Source organism: Tenrec ecaudatus, chromosome X (assembly GCF_050624435.1).
Source record: "Tenrec ecaudatus isolate mTenEca1 chromosome X, mTenEca1.hap1, whole genome shotgun sequence".
NCBI lineage: Eukaryota > Metazoa > Chordata > Mammalia > Afrosoricida > Tenrecidae > Tenrec > Tenrec ecaudatus.
The window spans coordinates 9,655,057-9,678,812 of NC_134548.1; the positions used below are offsets into that span (position 1 = coordinate 9,655,057).

A 23,756-nucleotide genomic window follows, 5' to 3' on the forward strand; every position below is an offset into this window, starting at 1 on the left:
CTTTGGGGGTATCCATCTAGATACATAGCAGATACACAAACATGTATGTCTATGTGTCAGTACTTCATTGTTTGTTCTAAAAATCTTGGGATTATATTCAAAACCCAAACCCAAACTGTCATTGAGTTGATTCTTGACTCATAGCCACCCTATAGGGCAGAGTGAAACTTCCCCTTTGGGTTTCTGTAGCTGTAAGATTTTGGGGAGAAGATAACATCTTCCTCTGGAGGAGTGGTTAATGGGTTCGAACTGCTGACCTTGTGGTTTGCAGTTCAATGTGTAACCACTAAGCCACCAGGGCTCCTAGGGACTCAATTAGCTGGCTATCAAAAGAGCTAGAACTGAGCAGCAATGTCCCTAGGAACAGACTGTGTGTACAAGAAAAAGGGGGTACAAAGGGAACGTTTGCCACCTTACCCCTGGGTCTCAGATGGATACCAAGAACTTGGGCTAATTTACCTCCGGGGCTATGGAAACAATCAGAAATACAGGAACAAAGCCTACTGAATTTTCAGGCTTCAAACAAACAGCAATGAGTTCATGGGAAAACCTCATGAACCAACAGCAAGTGGTGAAAGCCGAATCATTCTTTTGTTTGAAGCAAGCACAAGGTGTTCCTTTGGGCTGATGTCACCAGCACAATGAGAAACTGGGGAAAGTACTAGGGGGTGGGGCAAGAACAGGTGGTGACTGCAAAGCAAGGGTGGGGAGAAGGAACTGGAGCCTCCAGGGAAGGGAAGGAGATCATATTCCAGTTAGGGGATAAGGAAGGATCCCCAATGCTAGTGCTGGGGCTTTCCATATAGGACCTGACCAGATAGCCTGCTAGCCCCATGCTGTCCAACCATGTCAAGCATCTTGGAGTTCAGTTTTAAGACAGGAAAAAGCAGACTTGGGGAATAGCCAGATGTCCATCTGACAATCGACGCAGCTTCTGCTGTGTGTGGTGGGAAACCAGCCCAGGCATGGGTGGCTCTCCATCTGAGTGTGTCACTTTGTCCTTGTGAAAAGTGCCTATCTGCAGTTAAAATATCCCAAATGCCCCTTGGCTTCAGAGTGCTTTGACATTTGTAAACATTTCTAGAAAAAACATTTTCACTTTAATATTCGAGACCCATGATGAGTGCAGTGTGTCCCGGAGGGCAGTAAAATACTCAGACGAAAAGAATGCACCGGGTGTGTCTGCTGGAGGGTGGAGTCCGATGGCTTCTGATAACACTCGGAAGGTCAGCCTTCCGAGACTAGAGAGGACACGACATGGGTGGACTGGGCAGAGCAGTGGTGCCAGGCTCTATACTCCTGTCTCATATGGACACCCAGTGAAGCTTCTTGGGAAACGTTACCGGCTACGGAAAGGGGACAAAACCCAATCTGTATTTTATTTCAATCACTTTAGGGCGTCATGTAAACTCAGGGCCAATAATAATAAAAATCAAGGCAGGGCTTCATGGAAGGCTCACAGTGCCTATGCAAATTGAATCTAATCTGACTGCTATTCAGAAATGGCTGCAGATATTAACTGGTACAGTGATTAATGGACTCACTAATCCTTAGCTTACTGGCTGTGGGAGAGAGAATACAAGAGATGATTTCAGTCCACAAACAAGAACCGAGGATTCTAGAATTTTCACAGGACCCTCACGTACAAGCACAGGCAGGCTGGTGACATTGGACAGTGACTGTCACGAAAGCCTTTGACATTGGCTTCTTGGGTATTGCTTGGGTATTATGGCCACCACACTGCCACATCATCACTCCAGGTGCACAGAAGCCCACGGGAGCCTGGGTGGCTGCTTCCTCCCTCTGGGGAACGTTCTCCCTGAGACTCCAGACCAAATCTTGTCTCTGGGGTTGCTAAATCAAGATGAAGCTATTTGCTTTCCATAAGTCAAAAAGAAAGTTTAGTCTTAAAGCGTAACTCTCAATTTTCAAACATTTTAGCATGATTGATAAGCACTCTCTAAAACATCATTCACTAGCAAATAACTCCTGATCTGCTATGTGACATGAAATGCACTATTTTTTCAAATAGAAAATGAATGTCATGAGGTTTGGATAAATAGAGACTACCACAAATAAAATGTTTTCTGAGCAATTTAATCAAGTTACTGATTACACCCATGTTCCAGAGTCTCCCCCCCAGGGTGGTGACGCTGCTGGCTTATGCCAGATGGCTCCCCGATTCAGCTTAAAAGGTGCTTCTTCCCAAGAAATTGAACTTTTCTGTCGAATGCACTTGATCGGATAGGAGAGTTGGGTTCGTAAAATGGATTCATTGCAAACTAGGAAAGAAGGAGGTATTAGCGAGCCTGAGGTGAAAAAGGCAGACGCATCAAGGGGTCATGGTTTTAAAGATTTGAAAAGAACTCATCAAAGGCATTCAAAACCTAAGGCTGGAGACCCTTTTGCAATGTCATCTACAAAAGCTCCCCTCGTGTAAGGGACGTTGTGCTTTGGAGTTTGTGTTTTCACTGGCAAACTAGGAGTAAGACGAGTGTTGCCAAGGGAGCTTCAAAAAGTGGGGAAGAATTCCACTTTCAATTTCATTTTTCCATGAATTTTTTGTAGCTCCCCCCTTCAGTAAGTTACATTCACTTTCAGCAGACACTCACTGCCTGAGCTTCGTTATAAATATGTAGACAGCTTGTAAAGCCCTTTGCTACATAAATGTAAGGGCAAGTCAAAAAGTACCACATCAAAATCCCAGAAACTGGTAAACATGGACATCGATGTGAAGCTATTGTTTCCAGACAGGTCTTCCATCTAGGTCTAGACACTTCTGAAGACAAAGTTGTCATCTCTCTAATCCTTTGTCTTACATCCTTTGGACATGGTATCAGGAGAGACCAGTCCCTGGAAAAGGCCACTGTGCCTGGGAAAGAGGAGGAGCAGTGAAAAAGAGGAAGGCCCTTGACAAGATGGATTGACACCGTGGCTGTTACGATGGGCTCACACACAACAAAAACTGGGAGGATGTCACAGGCCTGGGAGTTGTTTCATTCTGTTGTATGTAGGGTTGCTATAGGTCGGAATGGACTTGATGCCACCTAACTACCACCACCACCACCATTCCCTGGAGAAGTCTGTACTCTCCCATTTCCACCATGGATGCCTTGGAGGGGTCCAATTTGTGTTCCTTTAAAATGTTTGAGTTTTAAGAACAAAAAGATATCCGAAGGGGAAAGGCCAGGGATAGGAGGAGGATGGGATAGCTTTCCACAGAAAATCATCCGTACAGCCCTCCTAACCCTTATATAAGGAGCAGGTACCTGGTTGTGATGGGAAAAATTTCTTTGGGGCAACTTTCCTGGCCTTGTCTTCACTAATGCAATTTGCAATGTTCTTCAAACATCTTCCTAATAGGCCATTGTGATCACCCTGTGGCCTTCCAGAGAATTCCTATCTAGTTACCCATTGGAATTGCCCCCAGAACCAGAACCTTGCGAGCTGACTACTCTACCTTGCAGATCCCCTTGGACTTCAGACGCTACTGTTTTAGCTCAACCCTCTTTTGTGAAGGCTGCCTAAGGAGACTAAGACAAGTGTGTGGCGGAGAGAACTTGTCTACAGCCATCCACTGGTCGCAGAGATGTCTTTACACACGTTTTGTTTGTTTGTAATTAACCTGTACCTGTGTGAACTGGAGTCCTAGTAGCAATAGTTTTGGACTACTGTCACATAAGCTATATAATATACTCAGAAGTATGAAAAAGTTATGCCACGCTGCTTTTACATTGTGTGTGTGTGTAAATGACCAGTTTCTTAAATAAAATAGTAAGTATATTCCAACATATGAGGGGGGTGTTGCACAAGTTCATGAAAAAATGGAATTAAAAGATTGTGGGGGATTTTCCACGAGCCTTTTGAAGCTTCCTTATATCACTGTCAGGGAGTTGACAGTAGAACTGCCCCTGTGGGCTTCCAAGACTAATTCTTTATGGGTGAAAAAAGCCTCATCTTTTCTCCTGAGGGGGCAGCTGGTAGTTTCAAACTGCTGTCTGTGTGGTTAGCAGCCCAATTCGCAACCATTACACTACCCGGGGCCCTCCTTATATAAGAATATTACTGAGGAAAGGGGCTACTGATCTTCTTTACACCATCTTTATGAGGTAGTGCCGTTTTGATGAGGACTGTTGGTGGTGCTGTATTGATTTCGATTCCGGGAGACCCTGTAGGACTGGGGAGAACTGCCCCCAGAGGTCACCTTCACAGGAGCAAATGGCAGGGCTTTTCTCCTGCAGAGCAATAGGTGGGCTTAAACTTTTTTTGCCACCAGAGCAGGATAATCTTATTGGCTACTTCTGACTAGGAATACTGAATGGTAAATTCGATAACTGTGCTAATACACCGGAAATCACATCCAAATTCAGAAGACATTTCAATGATTACAAACATACTTTTGTCGGCACAGTTGTCTAACCACTGAGATCCTGTCGCTATTCTAGTTGCTCAATGAAATATCCTGAATTGCACGTAGATGGCGCCATTCTCCCTGAGCAGCTATTGAATTAGCTCATTGGAGTCGTTTCCTGACACTTTATGATAATTATTACACTGCAACCTATTTATAAAATTGTTGGGAACTATTCTGCATTAGAAGTGTAAAGCCATTTCTCTTTGTCTTTCTTTACATTTTCCTAGTAAATCCAGTTATATGCAGCAACAGGGGGGAAATGAAGTTGTTTCATCTCTGGTTGTTTTCCAGAAATATCTCCACCTGAGGGTGAGGGCGGGCCTGCTGAGGGAGTAGCTAGGGAGAGCTCAGACTTGGGGACATTTAGTCTCGAGATGAAATCTGCAATGGAATGTGAGGCAATTCCAACAGGCCAGCTTTGTGTGAAATAGTTCAGATTTAGAAAATCTAGAACATGCCATACCTTAATGTACAAGTCATACACATCAGTGAAGAAGTTCTTAATTCCATCTTCTTGCCTTACATCATGGAGCATGATAAATCTCATATGTGCAACAGTTAAGGTATATGGGTTTACAGTTAGGTTAGCTTGAGCTTACAGAGAACACTGTGTGTGTATGTTTTAAAACATACAAGATAAACTACAAAATAAATTTCTCTTGGATTGCATCAGATGACCCTTAGTTTTATACATGCAACGTGGTTTTAAAATTAAGCCTGAAACATGATGCCCTTGTGTGTGTCCCCATAAACAGCAGCGTTTACATGGTTACCGGACCCTGCAGCCCCAGGATTCAGAGCCTGGCACTTAGGGGCCATCCCCATGCTCCTAGTTGTGTCACCCACCATTCCGTCACAGGGCTCCACGGAACCGGCTGATAAGGATATGGCCAGCAGTCACAAATGCCGAGACGAACCACTCATTGAATTTGTCCACTGTCTTCAGGTACATGTTGTTAGACAGCCACATGTTCTCATCGACGAGGTCGAGAGCGGCGTGGGCGATGAACTGGTTCAGGTGACGGTGATCATCCTGGATGACATCGGGGGCAGCCACAGATTAGCACCCGCATGCTGCACCAAGGACGCCAACCCCCTCTCCATTGCTACAGATGATTTTCTTGTAGGGAGAAACATTTTTCTGCTTGGATTTCCTTTATTATTGTCAAAATAAACCAAACCCACGGTGTCCAGTTGATTCGGACTCCGAGCAGGCCGCTCGGACAGAGTAGAACTGGCCCATAGGGTTTCTGGGACTGGAAATCTTTACAGACACAGAACGGTCACAGCTGCCTCCTATGGAGTGGCTATGTCTCCCATGGAGTAACTAGTGGGTTTGAACTGCCAACCTTGCAGTTAGCAGTCGAGTGCTTTAATCACTGTAACAACAGGGCTCCTAATTGCCAGGCGACAAGCTGTTGTTTTCATATAGTGCTCGCTTTTCAAATTTGATGTCTAAATCCCAATTGAAAGAAGAGAAACAGCCACCTAATTCAATGGGTTTTGTTCAAGAAACTAAGTAGAAATTGGTCGGCTCTTTGTCTACAATGTTGCCAGACAGAAGTTTACTGCTCCTCTAATCATTTCAAGTATGTGGGAGGAAAAAGAAAATACTCTGTTACATCTTACTAGAGGCAAATGATTGAGGCGGGAAACCCATCCCCAAGAGAAAGAGAAAGGACCCCCAAGGAGTCGGCTGGAGTTCCTGGGCAGTGGCACCAGGTGAGCAAGTAGAGACAGTTGAGGAGGTGCCATTTCTAATGGCTCAGGTCTTGTTCAGGTGAACAAGGCCCACACGGCAAGGGGGAAGTGGATGCTCCAGCTATGAGCAGTCACCTTGTCACTTGTAACTACAGGAGGCCATCCTGTAAGAGCTGGAGCGACCCTGTCATGGGCTGCACGCCCCCTCCTGGGCTCTGCTCTCGCCCACTCACTCCTGGCTGAGGCGGCAGCTCATAGGACAGGGCTGTAGCAAGGCCCAGCGGAAGGATGTTGATGGCACTCGGGTTGCCATGACAACACTCAGTGACTCCTTAGCGAAATGGGTGGGGTATGTGGCTCTAGACACCATCTGCCATGGCTCTCCCCTGATGAGTGATTTGGAGGAACTCGGGGCAAACTTCACTTTCTGGAGGAGCTGAGGGGCAGCGGGAGAGAGAACTAAGATTAAGTCAGCTGGCAAACTATTTCCCTACCAGGGGGCTTCCAAATGTTCTTGGAAAAGTGGAATGGAAAGATACTGGAATTTCCAACAAATGTTTGGCAACCTCATCGTGGGCACTGCCTTGCTAACACAGTGGCCATGTGCCAGGAAGCAGCCACTGCCCGTGATTGCCCCAAACCAGGATTCAAGGAGCAGTGGTTGGCACCATCTAGTGGAGGGTATGCCAAGGAAATCTCTTCCAAAGACGGGTGGGACCCCTAGGCCTATGGCATGGCACCACCATTCAGGCTGGAACGGAACTCTCTGCCGTGTGAGAATAATCAACCGCTGAAGTTCACAAGGGCACACTCACCTAAGGAAAGTGTTCAGAGGCTTAGGCAACGAGGAGGCACGGAGACGGAAGGCACGGGAGGAAGGGGATGCTCGCTGATCCGTGGAGGGGCGTGCCATGGCTGGAGGGAACTGTTGCTATACTACTGAGTACCTGCTCTTTGAATCTTCACCTAACTCACAGTTAAAAGCTTAACAAACAGTCTATCCTGTTTTGCTGAATATTTAAAAACCTCCTACACTGGAAACGATACATTAAAATGAATTTTTAAAAGGCAGTTCTTATCTCAAAAGGGGCCCTGGTGGCGCAGTGATTACAAGTTGAGCTGCTAACTGCAAGGTGAACAGTTCAAAACCACCAGCCACTTCTCGGGAGAAAGATGGGGCTTTCTACTCTTATAAAGAGTTAGTCTTAGAAACCCACACAGGTAAATTCTATCCTGCCCTACAGTCAGCGTTGGCTCAATGGCAGTGAGTTTTGATCTCAAAGTCGTTCCAGCCTATTTCTAATGGTTGGGAGAAACACAATCTAACTTTTCCCCCAGTTTTCATGGGAACAAGGATGAGTACGAAAAGATGGGGGGTCTGGTTGGTCTCCTGCCCAGAATCTACGGCTTCTGGCCACTTGGAATGGCAGAGTGTTCTTGCATCAAGTGTGTCTTTCTGGACCCAGTCTTTATAACAAAGCTGGGGGCATCACCTTTGGTGCGGATTGTTGCTGAATTTCTGGGACACCGCTGGGCGATGTGGGAGGACAGCCAGCCAGTGCTGTGAGAGCTCCCCAGGCCCGGTGCTGGAGCCTCGGTGCCAGCAGGATGGCACGGAGCTACCGGCTGCTTTTCACCCTCCCGCATGCTGACTGAGGACACCTGGAGGCACAGTGATTACAGCACTTGACTGCCAACCAGCAATTTGGGTGGTCTGAATGTCCCAGCTGTCCCAGGGGAGAACAGCATGGCAGTCTGTTCAGTAAAGACTGACAGCCTTGGAAGCCTCTGGGGCCATGCTGCTGGGGCCGAATGGGCTAGCCTGACATCTCAAGGCAGCCATGACTGCTCTTCTAGCTCCACTATCAGTGTGTACGCAGGAGCATTTCAGAGTGGGTGGCCCAGCAAACGGCAGAGAAGGGATGAGAGAACTTGAGCATCATGCTTGTATGCTCTCAGTAAGTGTGCACTGAGTCAGCAACTCAAAGAAGTACCCTGGCTGGCTTCTAGCACCCTGTGGGACCTGGGAGAGGACTCAGTTGATAGTCTAGGTCTGCCGCTACTCTTAGATGGTCATGGGACACCGTTATCAGACGAAGATACTTGGGCAGTATGGAAGATTCCGTACGCACTTTAGTTTCTGCTTTTCCTGCTGGCAAAAACTCCATTTCGAAAACTGGATTATCATGGTGGCCAACGATTACGAAATAGAAGCTTCCAGACATGGTCTTCAATGTATGGCCCCTAAGGAAACAAAGAATAATAGACATTTTTAGCACTCCATCAGGAACACCAAAGAGAGTGGACAGAAAGTCTTTAACCGATTAAATTTTTTAAAAAAATTCTTCACAGCAAAAAAAAAAAAAGAAGAAGAAAGTCTTTAACCTTCACAGTGTAGAAGCAGATGCCACTGAGCTTGGTGTGCCTTCCAAAAAGATGAACATGGATACATGACTAGTGGGACGCCTCAAATTATGCAGCTGTGGCATGTTCTCTTAAATCCCCCACACTAAATTTTCATGGAGACATGGAAAGATCTCTAATCTGAAACCACCAGAAGAACTGTTTTATGAGTCCTGAGAAAGAGAGTCCAAAGAGTCTGCATCATTGGAGTCCAAGGTCCCAGCATGCTTGGTGGAGTCCACTGGGCTGAACTGGGACTGGCCCAGTCAACAGTGGGCTGTTAATAAGGGATAAGTGAGAGTGACACAGGGTCCAAAAAGGAGCTCAGATGTTTCCCAGAGTGATCTGAGGAAGAAAACAACACTCCTTCGTGCCACTTGCAGAGAGGAGAGAGCCAGTACCATGGAGCTACAGGCGAGTGCTACACTTGCCTTCTTCTGACCAGAGTGTGCGCCCCACCCCCAGGGTCAGCAAACCCAAGAGCTCCCGCTACACCTCTTCACGCGCCAAGCTCTAAGAAAGGAAGAAACGTATTTGTCTTCTAGACAAGATGGAAGGCACAAGTAGCCAAGAAAGAAGAAAACCAAAACTCTCTGCTATCAGGTCAATACTGACTTACGGCGACCCTGTGGGATAGGGTAGAACGGCCCCTGTGAGTTTCTGACATGGTAACTCTTTATGGGAGTAGAAAGCCCTCTCTTTCTCCCTCGGCGCTGCTGGTGATTGCAGCCCAATGCATAACCACGACACCACCAGGGCTCCTCGAGAAGCAGAAGAGGTGTAAAATTAAATAATGCCAAGGGCTTTTTTTGCCATTGATAATGGGTGGATGGGGAGATGGACATTGGTATGTATGTATTTTTAGCTCAAGGTTCAAGTGTAGCTCAGCTACTTACTAGCAATGTGACCACAGGCAAGGTCCTTGATCTCTGAGTATCCAAGTCGTCATCTGGCAAGCAGATAAACGGCAGCGCCTGACAGCATGCTGAAGAGAGGCACATGCAAGGACAGATGAGGCACCCTGTGCTGTGCCATCAATGTTCTCTAGAATCCACGCAGAGCAGCTCCTGCACTCGGGGGGCATGGGGACAAGCTGTGTCTCTGTGTGTGGTGTGAATCTGGCTCCCTGGGGATAGGCAGTCTCCCAGGCCATTTGTAGGAGGTGTGTCAGAGCACTTTGGGCTCACCCAGTCCCAAAGGTGCTTCTGCTGCTTTGCCGGGCGCATGCTGTGAGGTCAAAGTTGGGAGAGAGCCTCCTTGAGAAAGGAGACAATTCTAGTGGGAGCAGGGGTCTTGAGAACAGGAAGGTGACCTCTCCCCATGAAGAAGGTGGGTCCGAGACCTCCTGCACCCCAGTCAGATGGGAATTACAATGTTATTTGGAGGTATACAGCCGCATGTCCCAGCATGCAGCCCAAGCCTGGCCTCGCCCATCCTGTCACTGTTGTCTGTGGACACAGTCCTGCTCCCACAGCAGAGCCAGCAGCTGCCAGGGAGGTCATGTGGCCCACAGAGTGTAGAATAGTCACAGGTTGGCCCTTTCCAGACTAAGTTCGCTAACCTCTGTTCTAGGGAAAAGATCGGAACAAAAGCCCACATAGAAAAATGGGATCGGAGGGACAACAGGACTGATACAAAAGCTATGTGAAACTAGGAGACTGCAGCACAAATCTCAGGACAGGAAGCAGGCTGGGCGTGTGGATCCTGAGCCCCAACAGTGGCAATGATCATCCGCTCTTGCTGGTCTGGGCTCCAACATTGAAAACACAGTAGTTAAAATGCATATAAGGAGGCTTTAGCTCTCCCCGCCACCTCACCCCCAACACTTAAGAAGCAGAAAATATATGTATAAGATAACCCCTGACAACACACACACACACACACACACACACACACACACACACACACACACACATCCTCTAGAGGGAAGTGTAGAATGAAAAAGAAGTAGAGTAGCAAATCTCCCAAACAAAAATAAAACCGAGAACTGTTGCTGCTGAGTTGATTTTGATGTGTGGAAACCCTACAGGTGTCAAAGCCAAACTCTACTTCACAGGGTATCCAAGGGCTAATGCTTTGTACGTTGATTGCCAGGCCTTTCTTCCCAGTCACCTCTAAGTAGACACAAAACTTAGACCTTTATCCAAGGAAGACTAGGTGCAGATGTTTGCAGAGGCAGGCACAAAGACCTTGCCCACAGATTAAACTGGGACACTGAGAGAGGGAGGAACCTATGATAGCTGCCCCAAGCCTGGCCAAGGTGACCTGGCAGCATATTCAGATGCTGACATTATTTAGCAAGGTATGAAACAAGGAAGGAGTGGAAGAATTATGGACACGAACATGCCAATTTTGAAAATATACCACTGTGGGTGGCAGAATAACAGCTCTTTGAAAATGTCCCTGTCATCACTTAGGAACCTGTCCATGCATTACCTTAGATACAGGAAATTCAGCTTGCGGGTCGAATTTGGTCGCTAGAAATCAGCTGACCCTGAAATAGGGAGAAGATCATGGATTTTGTGGGGATCCAATGTCACTTCACAGGGTCCTTAGAAGCGGAGGAGTGAGGCAGAAGAGGTGTCAGAGGGTGAAGGAACCAGGGAAGAATAGTCTGGAAATGCAACCAGGTGCCTTTGAGGCAACGTCGTGAGGGCAACGTCTGGAAGCTGAAAATGACTAAGAATTCTCCCTTATAAAAATGTAGGACTGAACCTCACATTCTTAAAAGAATCCAGACCTACTGGACTCACTGAGACTGGAGGACTCCCTAAGATTATTACCCTGAGATACACTTAAACCTGAAGTCCAACCACCCTCTGAAGTCACGTAAAATAAATATTGTTTCACTGAGGTCACCTTTTAAGTAACTAGGAGGTTAGCTCAAAAAGTAAAGACTGTTACTCTTGAGTACTCCATTCTTTTACAAAATGTTCTTCCTGAGCTGGATACACAGGGAACCCAGGACAGATAAAACCCTCAGGACCGATACTGACTGTAGCGATACCAGGAGGGAAAGGGGAAGGTGGGCGGAGAAAGGGGGAAATGATAACCAATGATCTACATATAATCCCCTCCCAGGGTACAGACAACGGAAAAGTGGGTGAAGGGAGACATCGGTCAGTGTAAGACATGAAAAAAATAGTAATAATTTATAAATTACCAAGGGTTCAGAAGGGAGAGATGGCGGATGAGGGAGGGGGGGAAATGAGGAACTGATACCAAGGGTTCAAGTACAAAGAAAATGTTTTGAAAATGATGTTGGCAACAAATGTACAAATGTGCTTAACACAATGAATGGATGGATGAATTGTGATAAGAGTTGTACGAGTCCCATATAAAATGATTTTAAAAACAAACAAATCAAAATGTTCTTCCGGAAACCAACTGGACAGTTGTTACTCTATCCCACAGATGGGCTGGCTGGGTGGGGTGTGGGGGGTGAGAAGGTTATTATAAATTGAATCATGCCCCAGGCAAAGGGAATGGGCTGTCTTTGTGAAGTAAATGAAGTAGGAATAGTGTAAACTGGTTACACTAACCCCTGGTAGAAAGATGAGACTTTCTACTCTTATTAAGAGTGACAGTCTCAGAAACCCTCAGGGACAGTTTTACCCAGTCCTGTAGGATCACTATAAACCAGAATCCACTCGATGGCAGTGAGTTGTTTGTTTTTTGTATCTTGATTGGACTTCTTTTGTGCTATAAGAGATTAAACAGGTAGGCACAGAGAGAGAGGGGAAAGAGAGATACCAAGACACAGGGAGATTGCCAGTGAAGCAGAGAAAGAGGGATTGAGGAGACTGACTTCCCCCAGAATGCCCTGAAATTTGACTTCTAGCTATGGAATTGTGAAAAAATAAACGTGTTTGCTGGCACCAGCCACTGGTGGTATTTTGGTTCAAGCAGCACTAGGTAAGTGAGACGGGCACAGTGAGATGAACTGAGAGGAGTGAGGCACTGGAGAAAAAGGTATGGGTAGCTGGGGGAACAGGGCACTAACCCACACAGGGGGAGGGTGTTGATTGTGTTTCCACAGGGAGAGACAAGACTTCAACCCGGAGCTCCAAGACAAGAACACAACACAGTGACATGAAGCAGGGAACCAATAGAGAGGCCTGAGGGGCCGGCCCCATTACTAACTAAGTGGACAGCACCATCCTCTCCCCAAGAAGAATTCACTTCAGAGGACAGCACTGACGCTACAGCTCAAGAAGAGGGGAAGAGGACTGGTCTGTTCAGAGCACACAGGAGCCAACAAGGGGGATTGGGGGGGGGGGGCAGGAAAGAAAAGAGTGACGCACATCCTGGCTCACCAAGCCCTGAGGACAATGTTCTTGCTCAGAAAAGCAATGCACAGAGATGATCACAGGGCCGGCCCCACCACGAGTCACAGTGTTCCTCATTGACCCATAGCACCATTGGGGACAGCACTAGAGACACACAGCGGGAATTGTGCCTGCCATGAGCTCACCACGCTGAAGCCAAGCTCTGGGGGCATGCAACAGAGCAGCGAGGGAAGCAGAGCAATAAAGTCCCCAGGGATAGAGGTGGTGCCAGGCCATGGCGCCCCATCAGACTTGACTGGAAAACACCTGTGAAGGAAAACAAACAGACCCTGAACTATTCATACATTCATGTGTGTATGTGTGTTATTGTTGTTGTTGTAGCTATTGTTTTACCTTCTGTTGTTGCTTTGTGGTACTCATTCTTGTGATAATACATAGCATGTCTACCTGGAAAGGAGAGGCGGAACAAACAAGCCAGAAGAGAGAACAACGGGATGACAATTCGGGGGGACATGGGGGTAGGGGAGGCGGGGGAAAGGAAAAGTGTGTTAGCAAGCCCAGGGAAAAGGGAATAACAAGGGATCCAAAATCAATGTCAAGGAGGGTGTGAGAGGTCTGGCAGGGCTGGATCAAGGGCAATGTAACCGAGAGGAATTACTAAAGCCCAAATGAAGGCAGAACATATAGTGGGACAAGAGGAAGTACAAAGAAACAGAGGAAAGAACTAGGAAGCAAAGGGTAGTCATAGAGATTTAAACACAGGCATATAAAGATGTAAATATATTTATATACAATGAGGGGGAAATAGATCTATGTACATATATTTATAGATCAAGTATTAAGGAAACAGATGAACAGTGGGCCGCTGCTCAAGTACTCGCTCAATACAAGAACACTTTGTTGTAACAATTCGGCAGTGTGAGATGCTCACCTGCCTGGCACGATCGCTGATGACAATGGGTGCACAAGCAAATGTGGTGAAGAAAGCTGATAGTGCCCAGTTATCAAAAGATATAGCACCTGAAGTCTTAAAGACCTGAAGATAAACAAGCTTCCATCTAGCTGAGAGACAATAAAACCCACATGGAAGAAGCACACTGGTCTGTCATGACTCTATCAGTGAGCACAAAGTGGGTGCATAAGCAAAAGTTGTGAACAAAGCTGATGGTGCCCGGCTATCAAATGATATAGCATCAGGGGTCTTAAAGGCTTGAAGACAATCAGGCGGCCATCTAGCTAAGAAATAACAAAGCACACATGGAAGCACATCAGCCTACCCTAACATGAACGCTGAAGACAAAGTGGGTGCATAGGCAAATGTGGTGAAGAAAGCTGATGGTGCCCAGCTGTCAAAATATATAGAATCTGTGGTCCCATAGGCTGGAAGGTAAACAAGGGGCCATCTAACTGAGAAACAACAAAGCCCACATGGAAAATGTACACCAACCTGTGAGATGACAAGGTGTCGAAGGGATCAGGTATCAGGCATCAAAGACCAAAAAGAAAAAAAATCATAGCATTGTGGATGGCGGGGAGTGCAGAGTGGGGACCCAGGGCCCATCTGGGGGAAATTGGACATCCCCTTGCCAAAGGGCTGTGGGGATGTGATGAGCCAGTCAGAGTGCAGTGTAGCAACGATGAAACATACAATTTTCCTCTAGTTCTTAAATGCTTCCTCCCCCCCACTATCATGATCCCAATTCTACCTGACATAACCAGCTGGACCAGAAGATGTACACTGGCACAGATAGGAACTGGAAATACAGGGAATCTAGGACAAATGAACCCTTCAGTGGTGAGAGTGGTGATATCGGGAGGGTGGAGGGACAGCAGAGAACTGGGTGAGGGAGACGTCGGATGGTGTGATATATGATAAAATAAATAATTATTTATAAATTATCAAGCAGGGAGGGGAAAATGAGGAGCTGATACCAAGGTCTCAAGTGCTGGCCACAAATGATGTATGTACAGATTGTAAAAAGAGGTATATTAGCCCCTACTGACCCCCGGAGTTCAGCCCTTCTTGAGCACAGACCTGGAAAGCCATCAAAGTGGAATAGGATGGGGATTGCCGGCTACTGCAAGCCATTCATTTTGCAATCACCTGTTACAGTGATGTATGCAATGTTTTAAGAACTGTAAGAGCCCTCAATAAAATGATTTTAGAAAATTAGCCCCCAAACTGAATACAGAGTCTGGTACGAGAATAGGTGTCTAAGGCTTGCAGATGGAAGGAAGCTTGCAAATTGGACAGTGTCAAGCACGATGCTGCTGGAATGTGGAAACCGAAGGCATGAGAGGGTTAACTAGCCTCAGCACTATGGGTAGGGCAGCTAATTTATTAGAGGACAAAAATTAGAGTTCAAAAAAGATGCCCATAGCTAGGAGAATTAGGTTGAATTCCTCAGAGTTTCTAAGAGAAAGAAAAAGTATGCCCTGTACCTGGTCTTTACAAAAATCGACTGCACAACAGCAGGATGAGGAAAATGTAGTTCACACAGAGTTCACCTCTAAAGGCCCCATGGCGGAGCATGTGTGAGCTCAGCAAGAAGCAGCTGTCTGCTATGGTGGTGCAAAGAGCTTAAGGCTGCACCGAGAACAATTGATGTTAATACAAGGCAGAGAGCTTCAATAGCCTCTTCACTAATAACATCTTAGGGCATCATTTTGAAAGGATCAATAACTCTGAACTGTGTGTGTTGCAGGAAAGGGCAAGATCTAGGCTATTTCTAGAATATTCTGGAAACAAACTGAGAAACTGAAGGAACTGAGGATGTTTACTTGGTCGGGTAGTGTGTGGGGGTCGGGTGGGGTAGGGTGGGGAGGCCTTGTTTGGGGTGGTCAGGGAGCAGGGTACGGAATGATCTCTTTTTCAAGATGATACACCGTCTAATAGAAATGGGATCGGACTGGGATGGCAAATGGATTTTCTTTCTTGAGTGACTCCTAATCAATTGGTAGTGACCGCCAGGAGCCAGTGCTGAGGATGAGTCTGGGACTAAGTGCCCTGAGCAGCAAAAACTGCTGTGATCAATTATGCATGCCTGCTACAGAGTTGGGGAGGGGCAGTGCCTACAAGAGTGTCAAGTATTTGGTGTCTCTGGTCTAGCCTTATACCAACTGAGACCTATGGGCTATGAAGTTACAAGAAAAACCACTTGGATCACTCTAACAAAAAAAATGTATAACAATGAAAGAAGTATCAGACTGCCTTGTTGAATGGTTAGCTCCAGCCAACCTCCCCATCACTAGAAGCACTATGAGTTGAGGCTGGAAGACTCGATGAATCTGGTAGAAGTTCCTCAAACTCCTAAGAAGTTCCAGTTTTAGGCATACACAAGTTGTAGCTCATGGACTCCCTTCCTGAGTCATCTATTTTTATAGCAATCTCTTTATATCTTCTAGAGAGGAATGGCCAGGAAATGTCTTTGTGCTGTTGACATCAATGCTTTAATTTGTTCTATAGACGTAGGGCTGCAATACTAAGTATAATAATGCCTTTTGCAACGATGAAGAACAATCTGAATATCATTAATATTTCTCTCATGTAAAAAAAAGCTATCAAGGGTTCATGAGGAATGGGGGCATGGAGGGAGGGGGAAAATGAGGAGCTGATATCAAGGGGTCAAGTAGAAAGCAAATGATTTGAGAATGATGATGGCAACCAATGTCCAAATATGCTTGACACAAATGGATGGAATGTATGGATTGTGATAAGAGTTGAATGAACCCCCAATGAAAGGATTTATTTTTAAAAAGTCATTCATAGTATAAACAAGTTGTCTACCCCCAAGTGAGATTATGCTTGCTTTGGAGGAAATTTCATCTAAATCTATGTAACTTTGGCATCCAAAGCTGCTCAATGGGCCCGACAACTTCGAAACAGTGGGTAAAGTGATGCTACTGATTAACAGTAGCTGCAACCTTTCATCAATTCACTATTTTGCTCCAAAGCCTTCAAGCTTCTCCAGCTACAGGATTCTGTGGAGGTGTGGTAACCATCTTTCCATCGCTCCATACCTCTGTTTCTCCACATTTATTGTTCCAGTTCTGCTAAAAATTACTTGAGTCCTTGTTTCTCCCCCTCCCAAACTTACTTATGTCCATAACAGAAGTACTGTTCTAATTTCAATCCTCATCCTAACTCCATGTGTACCACATTACCCACCCATCCTTCCAAGCCTCATCAAGTGCTCCCTCTTTCATAAGTATTTCCCAATACCAACGTGAAAAAGCTGAACTAAGACCTAAGAAGAATGGGTGCATTTGAATTATGGTCCTGGCAATGAATATTGAAAGTATCATGGACTGCCGGCAGAACAAACAAATCTGTCTTTGAAGAAGTACAGCCAGAATATTTCTTAGAAGAGAAGATGTCAAATTTTGGTCCCACATATTTTGGGTATGTTATCAGGAAATATCAGTCCTTGGAAAAAGATATCATGCTTGGCAAAGTAGAGGGTTGGCCAAAATGAGGAAGACCCTCAGGGAGCTGGACTGACACTGTGGCTGCAACATTGGGCTCCAACAGAAATGACTGTTGATGGCACAGGGCTAGGCAGTGCCTTCTGTTGCACATGGAGTTACTATGCATCGGAGCTGACTCAAGGGCACCTAACACTACCCCCACCAACCTACACTTCTCTCCACCTATGGAGTCTGGTTACTCAAGAAGCCTCTTAAAGACTTTATGAGTTTCATGGCCACAGATTAAAATCCTTTGGACACTTCTCTGGGGCTGTGCACAAGGCAGACACGAACCCAGTCCTGTCCACTTAGGACTTGCAAACCTTCTCCCTACAGCACACCACTGTGGAGTCAATGCCTCCAGAAGAGCCTACATTTCTTACTCCTTTCCTTAATCCCCCCTCTCCCCTCTTCTGCGATTTCTTTCTGCGCACTGTGCACATCCTACTCCCACGTCTTTTCCATAGAGATGCCCCAGAACGCCGTTGTCTTCAAGTACTTCACCTTTCCCCCAAATTCTTTACTCAATCTAGAATGCATCTTGGTTCTTTTCTGCACCCCTGGCTGCCATGTAATAATGCTACTTCGCGCGAGATGGGCTGTTTACCTCCCCGGGACCGGGCTCACCCTTCTCTACAGCATGAACAAAGGGTGGGTAACTCGGTAAGTGTCGCTCAGTGGTTGTCAATCGGGGCCAGGGTGTGTGTGGGGGTGGGGTGGGAGGATTTTGCTCTCCAAAAGAGTGGCTGACAATGATGGGGGTGGGGGCGGGCGCTTAAGGATGGCACATCTGGGAAATATGACTCTCCTCTAGCAGAGACTCAAGAGATGTTGCTAAGCAGCTTAACATGCACAGATCAGCCCGCGCCCAGGACGAAGACTCATCTGGCAATAGTGGCGGGTTGAGCCTAGTCCCCTGAACCCGGGAGGGCTTGCAGGGCGAAGTGCAGCACAGACCGGCTGAACAAGCTAGGCTCCGCTGGGTGGGTCTGGCCAGACAAATCTGCCACTTTCATTAAACGGAGTTAGACATGCCCCCGAACCTGAAGCGTCTGCCCCCCACTCGTTCCAGTCCTACCTGCAGCAACACGGGAACAGCGACGGTACCCACTGAGATTCTGCCGCCGCTGAGCCTTGGAGTGCACAGCTGCAGGGAAAACTCGCAGGGCAGTCCTCAGGAGCATTGGCCGCTGCGGTCTCGCGAGAGGAAGGCGGGGCTTCCGGCCCGCCTTGAGTCGCTCGGCGCATGCGCAGTAATTCTGTCCGCCTGGGCTCTCCCTGTGGCGGGGCTGTCAGTTTCAAGGGGCGGGCCACCGTGTGCGCGGTGGGAACGCCCCCTGCCGGCCCGCCTGCCGCTTCGCCCAGCCTCTCAGTCCACCCTCCAGCTGTTTTTGAGGGTCGCGCGTGGCTCACCACCCCGCCCGTCCGAGAAAACCGCGGAGAGAGGAAATGCGCACCCTTGTCGGAGTTCTTAGTTCGAAGCTCGCGGCAGAGCATTGGGCTCCCTCGTTCCTTCCGCGTCCACGGGACAATGGAGGACCTTGAAGGCCGAAACGCCCCCCGTGACTTGGGCCTGGACCTGGGTCTCACATTTGAGTCTCAGAGGGCCGGCGCTAGCGGAAGTATACACCTGATGGCTCAGGTAGATACCGCGCCCCTCCTGCAGACGCGGTGGGGACGTGAAGCCTTTGTTACGTCCGTTAACCGCCTTTGCCCGCAGGCCGCCTCTCATTTCCCTAGAGACCAGGACCCAAGATGCCAAATCCCCCAGCCTGCCGCCAGTAACCCGCGCCGTGTTTTCTCTTCCAGGCCCAGATGCCCTCTAAACCGGACACGTTGAGTCAAAATGAACTGCGGAAAAGGCTGTATCAGACGTTTAAGGATCGGGGTATCCTGGATTCCCTCAAGGTATCAGCTTTGGTGGGGTGGGGGTGGGGGGGTAGCCTCTGGTCTTGGATATTGAAGGCCGTTTCATAGGCAGCTTGTCCTAGTGAGTTACCGTTTGATGACCCTGTGTGATAGATGCTCCTGGAATAATAAAGTTTGGTGTTTTTAACGTATGTTTGTTTGAGTAACTGGAAGAGATTGAGACTTTTAAAAGGAGTACATTCAAAGTACAGATTTATTGAACTGGCGTGAAGATAGGCGAGGGTACAGTTTATAAAATCAGTCCTTGTGCCATAGTGATTTCTAGTTGGGCTGCGGTCCCTGGTCAGAAAGGTTAGGATTACTAAACCCAGCCGTTCCACGGGAAAGATGGGGCTTTCTATTCAGGTTAACAGTTAATGGTCTCAGAAACCCAGAGAGCAGTTCTAGCCTGTCCTATAGGGTCACTATTGAGACGGCATGGACCCGATGGCAGTGATTCCAGTAAGATTCAAACCCACTGCTGCTGAGTCCATTTCAACTCTCAGCGACTCTAGGATTTCTGAGGCTGTAAATCTTTTTTTTAAATGTTATAAAGCCTTTTATTGGGGGCTCGTACAACTCTTATCACAATCTATATATACATCCATTGTATCAAGCACATTTGTACATTTTTGCCATCATCATTCTTAAAATATTTTTCTAATCGAGCCCTTAATATCAGCTCCTCATTTCCCCCCTCCCTCCCTCCCCATCGAACCCTTGATAATTTATAATTTGTTGTTATTTTGTCATGTCTTATACTGTCTGATGTCTCCCTTCATCCACTTTTCTGTTGTCTGTCCCCCAGGGAGGGGGTTATATGTAGATTATTGTGATGCGCTCTCCCTTTCTCCCCCACCTTCCCCTTCCCCTCCTGGTATTGCTAATCTCATTATTGGCCCTGAGGGGTTTGTCTGTCCTGGATTCCCTGTGTCTCCAGCTCTTATCTGTACCAGTGTACATCGTCTGGTCCAACCCCGTTTGTAAGGTAGAATTGGGATCATGATAGTGGGGCGGGGGGGGGGGAGCATTAAAGAACTTGAGGAAAGTTGTAAGTTTCATCATTGCTACACTGTACCCTGACTGGCTCATCTCCTCCCCATACCCCTTCTGTAAAGAGATGTCCAGTTGCCTACAGATGGGTTTTGGGTCTCCACTCTGCACTCTCCCTCATTCACAATGATATGATATTTTTGTTCTTTGATGTCTGATACCTGAGGCTGTACATCTTTATGAGAGCAGCCAGCCTCATCTTTCCCCCTTGGAGTGGCTGGTGGGTTTGAATTGCAGATTTATACTCACCTGACTTTAAAAAGTTCCTGAACCAAGGTGGTTTGTAATGGAGCTCAGTGGTGTTGAATTGATTTGGACTCACAGTGCCCCTTGTGGGACAGAGTAGAGCTGCCCCACAGGGTTGCCAAGGCTGTAAACCTGTGTGGAAGCAGATAGCCTCATTTTTCTCTGTCCAAGGAGCTGATGGCTTCAAACTTCCGACCTTTCAGTTAACAGCCCAGTGCTTAATCTCCTGTGCCATGGAGCTCCTTTGTTTTGTGATACCACGTATAAATGGGGCATCTTAATCAGCCTCCTTTGGGTTTGTTAATTGTGCTTTTGCTAGTGTTATTCCCCTTTTTGGAGCTCAGCTTTATTTTGATCCATACACCCAATATGCGAAACAAAAACCAAACTTACTGCCATTGAGTCTATTCCAACTCAATTGGACAGATTAGAACTGCTCCTGCGGGTTTTTAAGACTAATTCTTTATAGGAATAGAAAGCCTCCTTTTTCTCTTAAGGAGTGGCTGGTAGTTTTCACTATTGACCTTGCAGGTAGCCACCCAACAAGTAACTACTGCACCACCAGGACTCCTGAATATGTCCAAGAGGCTGTTATTTTCTTATCCACCAGCCAAGCACAGAGAGCCTTGGAAACGCTATGGGGCAGCTCTACTCTGTCCCTCAGGGACACTGTAAGTCCAAATCAACTCAATGGCAGTGGGTTACATGACAAACCACTTTGATCCAGGAACTTTCTAAGTCAGATGCAAGGATAGATTTCTCTCCTAGACTTGATCTGCTGGTCAGAAGTGACCGAAATGGGCTCTGAGGAAAGTGAAGTCCACAAGGGTCCTGGCTGATCACCAGTTCACTGGGAGCTTTGTCAGGAATACACAGGGCTGCTGGGCTCCCAGGCTGAGGCAGTGTGTGGGGGGACTGTATCCCACCTGGAGATCAAAAGAAGGGATAAATGGGACAGAGCAACAATGTATCACATATGATAATCTTGCTAAAAATGTTTCCTCGTTTCTTTCTTTTTTTTTTTTTTTTTGCTGGAGTTAGGCACAGCTCAGAAACCAGCTGATTCATGAATTGATGCACCCTGTCGTGAGTGGGGAACTGAAGCCCCAGGCAATCCCGGTGGAAGGGAGTGCCCTCTTAATTGGTGCTTCCAACTCTCTGGTGGCGAATCACTTACAAAGATGTGGCTATGAGTATTCCCTTTCTGTTTTCTTTCCCGAAAGTGGTTTGGCAAAGGAAAAGGTAAAGGCATCCCTTTTCTCTTTTGGCATTTGCTCTTAACTGCTTCTCTCTCTGATCATGGAAAAGTATGCTGCATAATAATAGCCCAGTGCTCCTGAACTGGCTAGGTGTGTTTTTGATTTCTTTTTTACTTCATGTCGGACCTGCTTCACATACTAGAAAGGCCACGCAGAGTATTTTCTGTAAAGGGAACCAGTTGCAAACAAATTATATCATGGCCCTTAAGGTAGATGAAGTAAGTGATTGGTACTTCAAATGCCTGTTTAAAAATATTTTGTGGGTACTTTGAGCTGGAATTGACTTGATGGCAATGCGTTTGTTATTTTTGGTTTTGTCATTGATAGTTGTAAAGGCCACAACCGAAATACCAAACCTTCTGCCATGAAGTCAATTCTGATGTACAGAGACCTTATATAGGGTCTCTGAGGCTGTAACTCTTTACGGGAGCAGAAAGCCTCAACTTTCTGATGGGTTTGAACCACAGACCTTGTGGTTAGCAGTCCACCACTTCCATGAGAGCCCCAGTGAACATTTAATTTGTTTGCATTTTAAGACAGTCAGTATTTGACAAATCTCATTGTAATTGAAAAGGCTCCAGAAGTCATTCACGTCTTTCTCGTTCATCAGGTCTGTCATTTATTTTTTTTTTGGGGGGGGGGAGTGTTTTATCAAGTAACAGGCTTTATTGGGAATTGCAGCCTGCAGGGCTGCTCCAGGGATGGGCAGAGTAGCCCCGACACTAGAATGCACTCACAGATCCAACCTCGAGGGTGCAGACTGGTAACTAGGGTTGGGAGAGTATCATGCATCCTCCTCATTGGCAAGTTTGAATGAAGGGGGTGAGTCTTTGGGCACTCAACTCGGGAAGGTGTTGGTGTTGGGGTGGAGAGAGTTTGTGAGCAAGAATCATGGGAGAAAATCATGGGGGAAAAAATCATGGGAGAATCATGGAATGGCCAGGCGCAGTTTTACATTCATCTGGATCCATTACATTTCATTTTTTTATGTCTTCCGCTTTTCCTAGACTCACTCGGCATACATTCTAAGGTGCGGTTATTAGTCGATTTTTGCAGCTGTTTTGAGCAAATAAAGACCCCTAAGGCTTTACTCCCACACGGTTTATTCCATTCGCATCACCGTGGCTGACACTATTTTGAGAAGACAGCTCCTTTCAAGTCCCTTCTGAAGCAAGGGGCCAATAGTTTGGCAGTATCTCTGACAGTATTCTCCTTTAATAGCTGACAATGTTTCAGAGCTTTGCAAAGGCTTTCAGTGGCTACTTCCTTGGAAGTGGGCAGCCAATTCCTTCTTGGTTGTCTATTCTTACACTGGAAGCTCCACTGAACCCTGTTCACCTGTTGGGTGACCTTGCTGGCATTGGAAATATTAGACATATCTGTCATTTCTATTGGGCATATCATCTTTGTGACAAGGAACCCTTCAGAAAGTTTGTGGAAAACAGCCATTATCTTTTAATTCCATTTTTTCTTCAACATTTGAAACCACCTCGTTATTTGGAGGTTAATGGTGTGATCGGGGAGCTGTGGTAACACAGTGGTTGAAGTGCTGGGCTGCCAACTGACCAGTAGGTAGTTTGAATGCACCATCTCCTCAGGTAAGGCTCTGGGCGTCAGCTCCACTACAGTTGCTTGGAGGCCCTCTGGGGCACTTCTCTGTCCTATAGGGTCACTGTGAGTGGGGATCAACTTGCCAGCAATGGCTTTATTGTATGATCAAGAAAAAGATTCATCTTTTTGGCCTCCCTGTGCTTAATTTAACTTCTCTGGCAGTAATAAAAAGGACTTCAATTGGCATTCTCAGCATTGCTATCATCTTATTTCTTATTTAATCTGAAGCATGTAGAAACATATTAGAAACATTTCCTAATTTTTTACTTTAACCTTGCTGTAAAACTTTGCTTAATGAATCCTTTTGTTTTTTTAATGCCATCAGATATTTACTATGCAAGACCTATTACAGCTCATTAAAATCAACCCTTCCTCCAGTCTCTACAAATCTCTGGTAGGACTGTT

The 23,756-nt window shown here is 46.6% G+C and overlaps 2 protein-coding genes across 2 annotated transcripts in view; one reads left to right on the forward strand and one right to left on the reverse strand.

Moving 5' to 3' along the window:
* Positions 1-2,081: 2,081 nt before the first annotated feature.
* TRAPPC2 (trafficking protein particle complex subunit 2) lies at positions 2,082-18,508 on the reverse strand. Its single transcript, XM_075538196.1, has 5 exons — positions 18,353-18,508; positions 8,248-8,359; positions 5,299-5,447; positions 4,878-4,959; positions 2,082-2,282 (listed from the first exon to the last, which is right to left on the reverse strand). The coding sequence occupies exons 2-5, from the start codon at positions 8,338-8,340 to the stop codon at positions 2,184-2,186; spliced, it is 423 nt and encodes a 140-aa protein (XP_075394311.1). The 5' UTR covers positions 8,341-8,359; positions 18,353-18,508; the 3' UTR covers positions 2,082-2,183.
* A 64-nt stretch (positions 18,509-18,572) lies between these two features.
* OFD1 (OFD1 centriole and centriolar satellite protein) overlaps positions 18,573-23,756 on the forward strand; it is a 31,963-nt gene continuing 26,779 nt past the window's right edge. The window contains exons 1-4 of the mRNA XM_075538195.1: positions 18,573-18,916; positions 19,084-19,182; positions 21,523-21,723; positions 23,677-23,745. Of these exons, the coding sequence (XP_075394310.1) occupies positions 18,806-18,916; positions 19,084-19,182; positions 21,523-21,723; positions 23,677-23,745 (480 nt within the window). The 5' untranslated portion in view covers positions 18,573-18,805. The remainder of the gene's footprint in view (positions 18,917-19,083; positions 19,183-21,522; positions 21,724-23,676; positions 23,746-23,756) is intronic.